Here is a 14,229-nt window from a genome sequence, read left to right as displayed (position 1 = left end):
GTCCAGGCGGGCCTTGAATATCTCCAACGTAGGAGACTCCACAACCCCCCTGGGCAACCTGTTCCAGTCCTCTGTCACTCTCACAGTAAGTCACATAAGTTCAACAGTATCAATAACAACTTTAGCTTACATGTTCAAGGCCTCACAGTTAAAATAAATACAATGTACACAAAGAAACTATCTCTGTAATTAAGCTGGTTCTAGAAGATGGAGTTTTTTTCAAAGCTTGGCTTTATTCTCTACACACATTTTTTTCTCTTGTAAATACAACTACTGCACACAGGTGTTTAAAGAGTCACTGTACTTCTGAAGTATTTTTACTTTTTAAGATAATACTGCCATTGCTCAATCCATAACATTTTTGGCTACCATCAGTCAAGAACCTTGTACAGGGCATTCCTTGCAATTCTGTGGCAGAAGTCCCACCAATTCTAAAAGGACCAGGATCTCGACTGATTCCATTATTCTCTATCTACACACTCATATTGCTACAATTTCTGAATTTTATAAAACAGCTCTCTCTTGCCATCTTGATTCTTGAGTATTTCTCTAAATCTTGTCCCACCTGGCTTCCTCCTACCCTCTTATGCATTTTTTAGTGCAAAAAGAATCAAAACGATTGGGTTTTTTCTTGCATGTATTTATGAAACAAAACTTTATTGGGAAGAAAATTAAATTTAAGCTAGTAACTAATAATTAAAAGTATATTAGGTTTACTTTCAGCCTGTGACAGTGTTGATGAACATTTTCTTCACTCATAATTATGTCTTTCAGCTTTTCTCTTTCCTTTTTCTCCTTGTATGAGGTATCAGCTCCCCAGGCTGGGCGAGGAGAGAAATGTCATCCAGCAGTATTGACTTAAGAGCTTTTTTCCTCACTCATCCTCTCTTGCCTGTGTATCCCTATAACATATTTATCACTGCTGTGCAGTGGTCATAGAACATATGCTTCTGGAACCACACAGTGAACTATACAAAGGAATGCATCAGAGTTTAAAAATAATCCTGGAGAGAAAAGGACAATTTTCAACCAGCTTGTTTCTATACTTGAGACAATCTTCTACCCTTAAAGAGGTGTATCTGGTTTGTAAATGGCTCTACATCATTGGATTATTAGGGATTTTATAATCTATATTTAGGTAGTGTAAATGTTGAGGAACAAGTGGCAATTGAGAGAAAGAACTACACAATAATGTTGGTGTAACAAAAGTATATACTAATACTGGTACGTTTGAATAATATTTATTTTTTATGCAATATTATTTCCTAGGTTTCAGTCTTGTCACATTCAACTTTTTTTTGTTAAGACATTTTTTGACTTTCATACATGTCAGGGTTTTTTGGTTTTTTTTGTCAGGTTTTTCTTTCAGGTAGAAAAAAATGTAATCTAATCTTTTTTACATATAAATTATTATGTAGGCAATACAAGGATCATTTATGAAAGCAGCTCCTTTCATTAGACTTCAGCCAACACATACAGAAAATGTAAGCTTTTGGGTACACAAGGTTTCTTTCAAATCAGAAAAGAAGCTGTGGAGTTCAAAATTAACTATAAGCTCGGTTCATTGCTCAGAATTTAATTGCATATGGAACAGACTCTCTGTAAAGAGTAACGTAATTGTAGCTTTTGCCGCAGTGGATGACAGCTACAGAGAGAGAGAAAGAAGGATCAGGGGATGGTTATCTCTAGAGGGAGAGACAGTCGTTTACAGCCTGTGGTACATAGAGTTGAGTGAGGGAAATAGTATGCGCCACAAAACCACCACCTGCTCTTAGTCCATTGCTTTCCCTATCAGGTAAGATTTACAAATTGTGGTTTGATACATATACTTAAGAAGCAAGCAGTTTTCACACCTTAAAACGCTTGTTGTGTTTTATTAAAACAATGAATTTAAATGATGTAAGTATTCACTTTTTAGCATCTGTTAAAATTTTAAGTAGAATTATGAAACAAATTTCATGATTTTAAATGTCTGAAACTTGCTGTTCTCATTTTTCTGCAAAGTGTATATATACCAAATCAGCAACCCTCCAAAATGACCAAAAGCAACACAAAAGTCCACATTGTGAAAAAATAGCTTGTCTCATAGATATGAAATCCTGAGCTTTAAATTAGTCTGCTACCATTTAGAAATTCTTTCATTAATATTTTTTATAATTTGACTTTTCCTAGTGTGAATTTGTGCTTTTTCTAACATGTTTGAGTGAGATTTTATGCTATCCCCTTATTTTTTAACACCTGATATGCTGCAGCAGTCATAACTTTCATTCAGCTTCTGAACCTCCTTGTTACCTTGGTTTGCACATTGTAACCCAAACAGAGGAAAGGCTAAAGGTATTTGATACTTTTCCATATTTTGCTGCCTTGTCATTTCTATTTAATTTCTTACCTGACACTCTGATGCCTTTCCAGACTGGAGATCACAGAATCACAGAATCACAGAATCCCAAGGGTTGGAAGGGACCTAAAAAGATCATCTAGTCCAACCCCCCTGCAAGAGCAGGGTAACCTACAGTACATCACACAGGAACTTGTCCAGGCGGGCCTTGAATATCTCCAGTGTAGGAGACTCCACAACCCCCCTGGGCAACCTGTTCCAGTGCTCTGTCATCTTGCAATCCCAACTACTATCAGTATTTTGCTTCTAATTTTCCTGCTATGAGCTACCTATATAAATCAATAAACAACTGAAGCCACTAGATCAGTAAGAAACATTGTTGTAGGTTGCTCATCTCTACCACTCATGACAATAAAAATAGGTCTTTATATACCTTGTAAAAAGATAAGCTTGCAAAAGTAAACATTAAATGGCAGCCTGACTTGCTCATGGGGGTTTTGTGTTTCCCTGGTTTTACTTCCTTCTCAAACTTTCACGTGCAGCTGTCAAAACTGCTTTGTGTCTCACATACTTTATTCAATATACAGGAAGCAAAGCTTTTAAAGTCATCACTTTTTTCACCAGCCAGACGTAAGTGAGAGAGACAAAGGTCTCAACTCAACAGCAAGATAAGAAGCCCAGAGTTCTGACCCCAGTTCTGATTCCTCTTACACCTTTTTTTCTTTACCATTTCATTTCTCCTAGTCAATTTTCTTATCTGTAATAAATTGTGACAATGCTTTTACTTGAAAATGTGAATGATATAAACTCAGTCAGTTTAGTAAGCGAGGCTAACATGATCATGCCTGATCATACTTTAAATTATTGTCTAAGGACCATTGAGGCAAGAATTTCACTGTGATGTCTGCTGACAGTGGTGGTTATATGAATTCCTGTGGGTTAAAGAGAGATACACTCAACAAGCTCATTTTTATAAATATTATTTGGAAGATCTTTCATATTAAAATCATCCAGAAATGAGTAATCGTGATGTCCTGCATCACTGGAGTCAATTAACACATCACTAGCAGTGGTTCCTGAAGCAACTCCTATCTCCTTGAAGAAGGCACTGTGCAAATGCTTAATAGAAATTATATACAAGTTTCTCTCTAATACTGTTACTGCAGTTGTGGGTATAGAATCTGATAAAATAGAAAAAGCATTATGACAGCTTTAAATAATATATTATTGTGACCCTCTTAGCAAAAATCTAGTAGAAATGCTATTTAAAAAAGTTATCAGATTAATCAGGGTGCAGTTATAAACACACACTTCAGCATTCTTTTCCCTCAAAAGGCAGTAGCTTTCAAATTCACTGCATGTATTTCTTTTCCTTTAATTTTATTTTTTCGTTCAAGTTAACTCATTGCTTGTGAATAACACAGAAATGACAGCCACAACACTAAATTTGTTTGTCTGAGAACAGGTTCTGTACAAGCAGTGTAAAATTTCCTGCACAGACTGCCCTGTCATCCAGACACTCACCCAAGAGGGAAAATGTAAAATAGGAGTATGCATTCAGAAGGAGGTGTTGATTTAAGACTGATGGAAGGTCATCAATATTAATATCCTTATATTAAAAACTATGCATTATAAAATGCATAAATGAATTCTATGCTCATATTTCAGATGCAAAGGGTAAATTATGAGTTTTCAGAAAAGCACTCTGTTCTGGTTACAGATATAGAGACCTACTTCCCCCAAATCAGTACTGTTTCTGCCTTGATATATGAGGAAACCTTTGAAGGTGATGAGGCTTTCTCAGACTGAGTCAGATGAAAAATACCATGTTATTATATGCCCCCTGTTATGCCATAGGGCAGTCATGACTATTACATTTTTCAGCTGGTGAGGATCATAGCAAAAAAGTAACTGTAGTAGCTTGTATGTGAGCATATATAATGTAACAGAAGTTTAAAGAACAAAATGTTGCAAAACATGTAGGTTATTAATTACCAAGATAATACCCAGCAAACTGAGAATATTTAATTCTTTGCACACTGGAAAGCAGGAGAGAAATGGCTATTACCTGGAAGAGGACTTTGAATTCTTTTCCTATGCATCCAGTCTGTGTCAGTACAAGTTGCCACATGCCTGTCTCTGAAAGCTTGAGGAAAACTAGCAAAAATCCCTACTAAGAGCAACTGTGCAGGTGTACAACACAAGAAAGATGCAATAAATTTACACACTAGGAACAGAAATACACACATAAAAATGGAAGCATGATATGTGTGTAACAAATAAAAACTTTTGTTAGTATTATCTTCACTATAAGGAACCTATACTGTTCTCATATATTTTGTTCTCTTGAACTTTCATTTTATTATGCTGCCTCTGTATGTCACTATTGAAACTCTAAAATAAAGAAAGGTTATGGAAACATCTATAATGTTCTGGTGGGGTTGCACCCCCTTGAGCTACCCCTGAATAAGGGCTATTAAAACTGCGACCTTATTAGTGGTTCTAACCTGGGTTGGGACATGGCCATGCTTGAGGATCTGATACTTTGATAACTTCTGTCACCATTCAGTGAGGACTGAGCTTTGGCACAAAAGAAGAATAATGAACTTTTTAATCTTAATTCACACATGTGCTGTTTTGTCTGTCCTGGAGCTTCTCAGTACCCAGAAAATGCATGAAGCACATTAAAGTAAATGAGCATGCCTTATTTCACAGCAAGCCTTCCAGAATCTCTTCAGTTTTCATGGGTTACATAGCAACACCATATCCCAATTTTCCTTTTTAGCCTGGGTCTTCTTACGTGGATATCTGCTAAAGGGGATTATCTTTTGTTTGGTAATCTGAGGAATTTTTATGGCTCTTCCATTTTGCACAAACTGAGGGTTTCTAAATTTTGATTTGATACTCAAGTTAAATGACTTTAATATGTCAACATGAAGCACTATTTCAAGATCTCCCACTGTGAGCTAGACTAACCCCTATCAGTTTCTAAACTATATTTTGATTTGCAACTTGACACTTCTTGAGATACTCTTCTAAAAGCAGACATAGAATGAATTAAGCGCATTGGCTGGTAACAGCTGACATTATTGCTGTAGATCTGTGTTCTCCTACAGGTGGCTTCAAAAATTAACTAGTCACCCCTAACTGTTTAGTGAAATTGTCAGTTGATTTAATAGACACATTAAACTCTTACTAACAAATTGCTGTGACATTAATAGAGCAGCAGTTCTATAGGAGGAAGATAAAAATCCTGTGATTTCAAGTCAAATGAAATATCCTGCACTTTATCATATAATTTCAATTACTTTGAAATATAGCACAACAGTATTATTAAAAGAATTACTTTGATAACATATGATTTTGGAATAAAACTAATTTATGGCAAATATAAAACAAATTTATCATTAACTTAATTGAATTTCATACCTTAAAAAATTTCTGTATTTTTTAAAAATTAAATAAGATCTAAAGATACTCATTTGCCACTGCTGACTGCATTTCAGTTGACAATGTTTTGAATTTATATTAAGCATGCCTTTCACTAGCTGGATTTCAAAAAGCACACTTTTGCTAAAGAACTTCTCCCATTCAGCACTTTACTTTCTTTGAGAGCTTTGTGGAAATTGAAGGTAAAACGGTAACCTCTCCATCTTGTGGGATTTTTTGTGGGGTTTTTGGTTGGGTTTTTGTTGTTGTTGGTTTGGGGTTGTTTGTTTGTTTAGGGATTTTGTTTGTTTGGCTGGTTTGGTTTGCTTTATTTTATTGTTTGGTTTGCTTTGATTTTGGATATTTTGGGGGGGGCAGGTGAGTGGGTTATTTTGAAGTGATTATGCAAAGAAGACATACAAAACCTAGGAGGTTCTTTTTTCAAGTATATTGAAGCAAATAGTTAATATAGATGAAGTAAGTTCTGATAAACATTGAAAGGATTCTTCCCAGGTAACAAACATTGTTGGAAAAAGAAAGATCACCTGGAATGAACTGCATTATTTTGTAAGCAGATTTTTTTACTTTATATTACTGATGTACTAATTAAACATCCTAATTTATTTTATCTGTCAGCATTAAGATATTTCCCTCTATCATTTTATTTATTAGGTGACAGTGTTATACAATATCTTGTCAATAAACATCACTATTGTGTGTGCTATAGTGCAATTAGATCTTTCCTTATTTTAGGAAAGTGTCTTTTCTGCAATTTGAAACAGTTCCAAAAAGTCCAAAGAGTTAAGAACACGCTAGGTAAATCTGTGATGTGATAAGTGTTATTCTTAATGGAAATATCCCGTTAGTTCTGAAGTTGCTTATAAGTTTAAGTTCAATGTATTGATAATAGTAAATTCTGTGCAAAATATTAATTTTGGCAGCTTACAATTGACTCTAAATCACTAGTCAGACTACCTTAAAGGAATAAAGACCAATGAATTACAGTGGTGCAGCAATGACATCTGTGTCTTCTGAGGCAAAAAGCACAGCAATCAAGTTCCCTGTGCTACAGCACTGAATATGATTAGAGTCCCCATTTGCACCAGAATGAAGAAACGTGTTAGAGAAAGTGGAATTTATACCAACCAGAGTAACAAAGGTGCAGTTTTTCACTGTCACCCACCATTCTTCAGACGTTAAAACAAACTTATTATCTTTGCAGTATACACGTACTTCTTTGTAAATTGTTTTAACTAATACGTCTTATTGCTTAAAAAATGCCTACACATGTTATACCCATTTACATTTTTGGTTGATTTGTCAAATCTAACGAACCACATGTAGTCTTTTTCTGTTTTAATTATGCATTCTTTACTCAGAATAGTTTCCTGGAAGGGTAGGAGGCAAAATTAATTTTCTGTTAACTTTATTTAGATTTAGAAGAAAACAAAATAAAAAATAACCAACACAACCACATTCCCAGCTTTTACATTTAGAAAAGTTAAAATCGTAGTAAAAACTGAAGCATGATGCCTCATTTTTTTGCTAGGAGAATTTGAATTTTACTGTCCAGGGAAGTAGCATTTGAGGGGACCCAACCTCTTATTTTCATTGAGCAAGGACCTTTACTTAAGCCAAAAAATTTACATAGTATCCAGTTATATCCTATGTTATTTTTTTTTTTTTCAGGTCTTGTTTTCAGCTTTCCTTTCTGTATACTCTATTATCTAAATTCACTCCCCCACACACCTCTCTAACAGTTGGGTATCAAACTGCTTATGCCCTATTACAGAAACAATGGTAATATAATGAAAGAAGAATTGCATAAATTCTCTGCATGTGTGAGAGTGCATGTCTGTACACAAAGTATAAAAGCTATAAAGCAAGAGTTTGCATTATGAAGCAATAAAACATATTAGAAATACCTGAAAATTATCTGAACAACCAGAAATAAAAGTAAATTATACTCGTGCATAAGATTATAGAGCAATAGGCAGGTATCGTCATTACCTGGAAACTGTCATGGAGTAACTACACCAGTCAAAGAAATTACTGTATTCTGGGCTAGGATTTCTGGCTTAAAGCTTATCTCTGCTATCACTCTGACATTTGTTGCTAAAAATCAAGTATGCTATTACAGAAGGTTCAATTAAAGCCAGCTGTAAATCACAAACTTGTATCTGAACTACCAATTTTTTTTTTATTCCAAAACCAAAGATAAGGAAATATACTGTAGAAAGCAAACGTTAGAAACTTGTGCACTAAAAGTAATAATAACGCCCATAGTGCCTATATGAGAGGCTGTATGGTGAAGGGGATGAACAGAGGGAAACTACTGTCAGTTGGAGAAGATTTGCCCCACTCGAAACAAGTACACATTTATAGCACATTATACTATTTCTCTGCTTCATTTCAACTTTCAAAGAAAAAGTAAAAAATTACCTTTCCAACATACTGAGGTTCAGAGCCCATGTATTCCTCCAGCACAAAAAATTGATTCCACACCCAGCCTCGTTTGACTCGCTGGGCAAATGACCTCCTCCCTGGCGCTGGGACAACATTTTCTTTTGCCTCTGGTTCTAATGTCTGTTGTGGTTGTGAATGCAGTGGCGTTAGGAGACCTCCATCAAACAGGACACAGAGAAGCAGGGATAAGCAGTTCCTTGTAAGCATTGGCAATGGCTTCCCTAAAGCAAGTAATAAAAACTCCAGTACTTAATGCAGAGCAGAGGAATCCAGGTTTGAGGTGTCTGTGGCCTTCACCACTTAGCTTCTGATTTTATTGCGGAAATGCTAATGCAGGCATTAATCCTTCTGATGACAAGGTTTTTGCCACATTAAATTCCATCTAAAGGGACCTATAAAAGAGATTTACATGCAACATCAAATTACATAAAATTACATTGAAGCGTTCATCAAAATTCTCACACCAAGTTAGTTTATAGAGGCAAAGATTAGGAATTACATTTTAAAAGAGATTGCTATTTTGTTTATAGCACTGAGCTGCTCTAGAACATTGTACAGTTATTACAAGAATAGGTCATTCTTGCTCTGCTTAGCATTACCTTTGTGTCTGAGGACAGGCCATTTGCCTTTGCTTCATGACCCAGTTATCAGACAAAACTGTTACCCATCAGTGATGTCAAAAATATTTACTCTGGGTTTACACAGAAAATATTGGAGAAGAATAATCTTCCATACTACTGTCCAGAGCAGAAATGCTTTGCTTGTTTTCTTTGCCAGAAAAGCACCTTGGGGGCTACTCTACTGTTTGCTTGTTGCAAGGTAAAAGTAATACTGGTAACAGGATTTAAGATGAATGCATTTACATTTTGAAAACAAAAGTACAATTTATATCACTATGGAATTCACCACTTTGTTAAGGCCATATTGTGTAATTATTTTTAAGTAGGAATTTCTACCAAATTAATAAAGAGTTCTGCTTAAAAATCAATGCCGTGGTAAGGACCTCAGAAAAGAAGAAGAAGTATCTAACCATATATATTTTTCATTTTCAAACTCTTACAAAGGTTATATTTTCCTTATTAATAATATTATTAATATCCATAACAAAAAATAACATAAAAGTTCTTATTTGTCAGGTACATGCTGAAGTATCTAAATAGAAAGGATTTATAATTGGGAGCCTGGAAAACCTAGTAAGTTTTGAAGAAGAAAATAAAAACACTCTGGAAAAATAACTCTACTTCCTCTTCTAAATTTAGGGAAAGATTTTCTATTCTAACTAGAAAGGCTATGGTTTAGGTCTTAATAAAAAAGAAAGCAAAAAATGTGACAAATAGATATCTGCTTCAAGTGAGGGTTTAACTCTGCCATCAGAAAGTATTAAAAATGAGGGAAGAACTATTTGCCTATGATCCTTCAAAAAAATATTTCTAAGTTCTGATCAGGACTTTTTTTTTTTTTTTTTTTTTATCTTAGGTACAATGGATACAAACTTCCCACTCGCATTATCATTTGTATTCTGTGGATTTTATTCTGGCAAAGAAACTTTCAGACAGGACCTTACCATGCTACAGAACTGCACTCAGTATTAATATATTTGGTATGTATTTCTAATAGCAGCTTCTTTTATTTAACAGTTCACATGACTTTTTGTGCTTCTCTCTTCAACGTATTCAATGGTATATCACATCATGTTCATCCATTATTCAGTTCCAAGAATTCCAAACTACTGTGTCTCTCGATGCACCATTGCAGGGTTCATGCCTAGGTTTTTATGGCAAAATCACAGCAACCATGAAACACAGGGGAAAAAAAAAAATTAAAAAAACAAACAAAGAATTCAGAGTATCCTTTTGAAATACCCAGCAACAGATAGGAGCTGGAAATAAACAACATTAAAAACCCTGCACTGCTTCACAAGCCCCCAAATCACTCTGTATTCAATTTAACTACTATACCATTGCTCTTTGCTGAGGAGGCTCTGTACATTACAGTTCTCCCAGCAGAGCTCTGCCTCTGGCCATGTCTGTCAGTCAGGGAGCTTTTAAAATGTTGTACAGCACCAAAAGTAATGCAAAGAGATTGAAGGACTTCCGTGAAAGGAGAACAAGTCCCCTTTGGCTGGAAGGTTAGAAATAAAGTGCAAAATGCAGAGCACTTTAAACCCTTCTCTGTCAGCCTCCTGGACTACCTTCCAGAATGCACGCTGCATAGTCAGGAAAGAGCAGTGCTAGTGCTTGCTTCATTCCCTATAGCTTCAAAAAGCTGATGAATGGGAGGGTCAGAGAATAATGGGAGGCTAATAGGTGTTGCAGTACAGGATTGCAGCACAGATGCCCTCATCAGCTACAAAAAGATTCACTGTGAAGAGTTTTCTAATTTAAAGCTCAGCAGTTAGATGGCTGGTAATTGAGAACCCAGCACTTCGGAATGCAAGAGAACCACTCCAGCTTGCTGCTGTGTAATACCAGTGCAGCAGGAAACTGAGGCAAACGGTCTCCCCTGCTGTGTCTCCTTCCTCAGTATTTTATTGCTGGCTTTGGAGGAAGCCTGGTGTCTGACAGAATATGTTTAATAGCACAGCTGGAACTTGTACAGCAATCCAAAGAATAAAACTGATACTTCTTTTAGTCTGTTTATTGTTTTGCTTTTTATTTCATTTTTCAAGCTAAGTGTTAGTCTTCCAGATAAGATGCCTAAACCTGTCCTGGTGCTTTCATATGGTGCTAGGCTCATTAGACACTTAAATCTAGCATCCTTATATACCTCTGCCCAGAAAACTGATATGAGGGCTAGGAGATTAGGATTTAGAAATCCAATCAGAACAATTAGCTACAAGGGAGGTACTGTCTTTTCTTTTTTTCTTTTTTTTTTTTTAAGTAATTACTTCCTCTGATGCTTATGAAGGGATACAAAGTTTCTATATATATTAGTCCACATATGTTCCAGTAGGTGACTAATAAGTGGAACTTATTATTTCAACTTCAAATAATCTTGAGACACTGGCACAGGTTGCCCAGAGAAGTTGTGGCTGCCTCATTCATGGCAGCGTTCAATGCCAGGCTGGACGGGACTTTGAGCAACCTGGTCTAGTAGATGGTGTCCCTGCACATGGCAGGGGGGCTGGAACTAAGTGATCCTTAAGGTCCCTTCCAACCTCAAACATTCTACAATTCTATATCTAATAAGAGAGTTGTGCACCCTCAATGCATCTCTTTCTCATACAGTATTAAAGTACAGAAGGACAGATTTTTCTTAGATCTTGCTTTTTTTCAAGATTAACTGCTGCTAATCACCTCTTCAGACTATCTTCTACAGATTTAAATACCACTATACATGACTTAATTAACCCATGAGGAGAGGTATAGAGGGAATGCCTGTATGAATTTACCCCCAAACATTCTTTTACTGAGATTACATTTATTCATTTCCCAACTTGAAAAGGTGAAATGACCAGCAGCAAGCATGGACAAGCCGTTAAAATGCAATAATTAAGAAATCTTGATCCTATATACTCTGTCTGCAAAACTGCAGGCTTAGAAACTCATGAAATGGAAACGATGAATTAAATATCACTACTATTTATTGAGGATAACAAAGTACATTACAAATGGTCCCCCTGCAAGACTTTTGATACTGACCTGGATTATACTGCCATTAACCTAAACAGCCGAAACAAAACAATATTTTTGGTGTAACAAAACTGATGCATGCCAGTAATGCTTCAATAACGCTGAATGAAAGAGACCCATCACACTGGAGACACAAATCACCAAGCCTGGCACAACATGGCATGGACAATCTCTCTCATCAGTTGGGGTCAGCTGTCCCAGCTGTGTCTCCTCCCAGTTTCTTGTTTACTCCCAGCCTACTCACTGGTGGATGGTGTGAGAAGCAGAAAAGGTCTTGACTCTGTGTGAGCACTGTGTAAGCAATACCTAAAACATCCCTGTGTTATCAACACTGCTTCCATCACACATCCAAAACAAAGCACTGTACCAGCTGCTATGAAGAAAAATAACCCTATCCCAGCCAAAACCAGTGCAGATCTGTATGAAGTATCTACTTGGATCAGACAACAGGTGCACTACTGTCACATGCAGACAAGCAAGAAATGCTAAGCTCCATGAAGCACCCAAAACTGTCTTCAGTGAATGGAGGCAAATTGTTTACTGACAAAGTATCCATTATGCAATGATGGTAGGATCATTTCTGCGGCCACCTTAATCATAAATCTATGAGCATAAAGAATGCTTTCGCTTATGTGAAACAACAGCTAATATAGAGCAACCATCTTACTACCCATAAAGAGGTTTGAAAAAACTTGACAGTACTGTAAAATGGTTGATCCACACCAGATGGAAAGCCAGCTAAGATCTATAACTCTGGATATGCTCTAACAAGTAACCATCTAACCTCACTTCTTTGCAATATCCTGAAATAAGGAAACACAACAACAGAAAAAAATGTCTATGCTGTCAGTATCTACTAAAATTAACTGCTAAGGTATTTGAGATTATATATCTTGTGGTTAAAGGAACAGTAAAAGGATATAGGAAACCTCAGTTCATGTCTCACCTTGATATGGTTTCTTACTCTGAACTTTGATCAGCAAATCAGTTAGGCTGATATTCCCCAAGGTATTTAGCTAGGGAATTCTTGTTTGGTTAGAGTCTTGATGTCCATATTTCTCATGAATTTGATTTTCTTGAGCTTCACAACCTATCTACACACTTTGGAAATAACCTTTCTTTCCACCTTTTTTCCAACTTGTTTTTTTTTACTTAGGGTAGGAACTACTTGGTAACCCACTTAAACCATGACAGTAAAATGGGGGTTAGGAGGGAATTTACAAGTAAACAGATTATAAACCTCCAACTACCATGGAGAACAATTCTCAATCTCTCCACTGTACAAACCGGAGGAGTTTCAGCAGAGTGATTGAGCAAGTCCCACTTCCGATGCCACCAACTCCATTTGGCAAGTATAACACGTGGAATCCATGCCAGATAATTCTCACAGGATGAAAAAATGTTTCTAAACTCAAAGACAACACCTGACTTACTGGAGTCTTTAATATGATACAAACCAGTTACTTGTTTATCTCCCTTTGTGTGGGACACAGTAAGCCTTAGAAACCATGCTTGCTTACGCTCAGCCAGAAACTTAAGCACCACACAGCCACTCACTCCATCTCCCCAGCCGGATGGAGGATGGAAGAGAACAGGAAGGGTAAAAATGGGAAAATTATTGGGTTGACATAGTAACAGTTTAATAATTGAAATAGAAAATAATAATAACAATTATTATTAATAATAATGATGTGTAATGAAAAGGAAAATTACAAAGAGAGAGAAATAAACCCCAAGAAAGACAAGTGATGCAAATTAAAACAGTTGCTCACCACCAAATATTGCCCAGCCAGTCGCCCAGCAGCATCTGCATGGCCAGCCTTCCCCCTAGTTTATTGTTGAGCATGACATTATAAGGTGTGGTTTATCACTTTGGTCATTTGGGGTCAGCTTTCCTTGATATGTCCCCTTCCAGCTTCCTTCCCACAGCCTATTTGCTGTCAGGGTGGTACAAGAATCAGAAAAGGCCTTGACTCTGTGCAAGCATTGATCAGCAATAACTGAAACATCCCTGTTTTAAACACAAATCCAAAACATACCCCGTACTAGCTACTACGAAGAAAATTAAGTCTATCCCAGCCAAAACCAGTGCAGAAACCTATAACGGCTAAATATATAGATTGGTCCCTCATGAATTTGAATGACTGAAACTCTGTACTTCAGTGGTGTTTATATGAGGAGAAACAGAAACCCAACACCATATGTCAACCTCAAATACTCTGTAGTTTAATGATCAGACTAATCTGACAAAATGTGAGAAATATGGATAGAAAACACACAAATGGAAGATGAATCTTGGTGTTTCTGGAAGATACATGTCATCTTCTGGAGAACTGTACAGACTGAACTACTGGACAACAAGCA

The 14,229-nt window shown here is 36.3% G+C and overlaps 1 protein-coding gene across 1 annotated transcript in view; it reads right to left on the bottom strand.

Moving 5' to 3' along the window:
• The window catches only part of CDH12 (cadherin 12), a 225,002-nt gene that overhangs the window by 156,194 nt on the left and 54,579 nt on the right, over positions 1–14,229 (bottom strand). Inside the window, exon 2 of the mRNA XM_065669300.1 lies at positions 8,210–8,625. Within this exon, the coding sequence (XP_065525372.1) occupies positions 8,210–8,440 (231 nt within the window). The 5' untranslated portion in view covers positions 8,441–8,625. The remainder of the gene's footprint in view (positions 1–8,209; positions 8,626–14,229) is intronic.

Source organism: Lathamus discolor, chromosome 2 (assembly GCF_037157495.1).
Source record: "Lathamus discolor isolate bLatDis1 chromosome 2, bLatDis1.hap1, whole genome shotgun sequence".
Taxonomy (NCBI): domain Eukaryota; kingdom Metazoa; phylum Chordata; class Aves; order Psittaciformes; family Psittacidae; genus Lathamus; species Lathamus discolor.
Note: the sequence above shows the minus strand (reverse complement) of the source record. Positions and strands in the feature narration are given on the sequence as shown.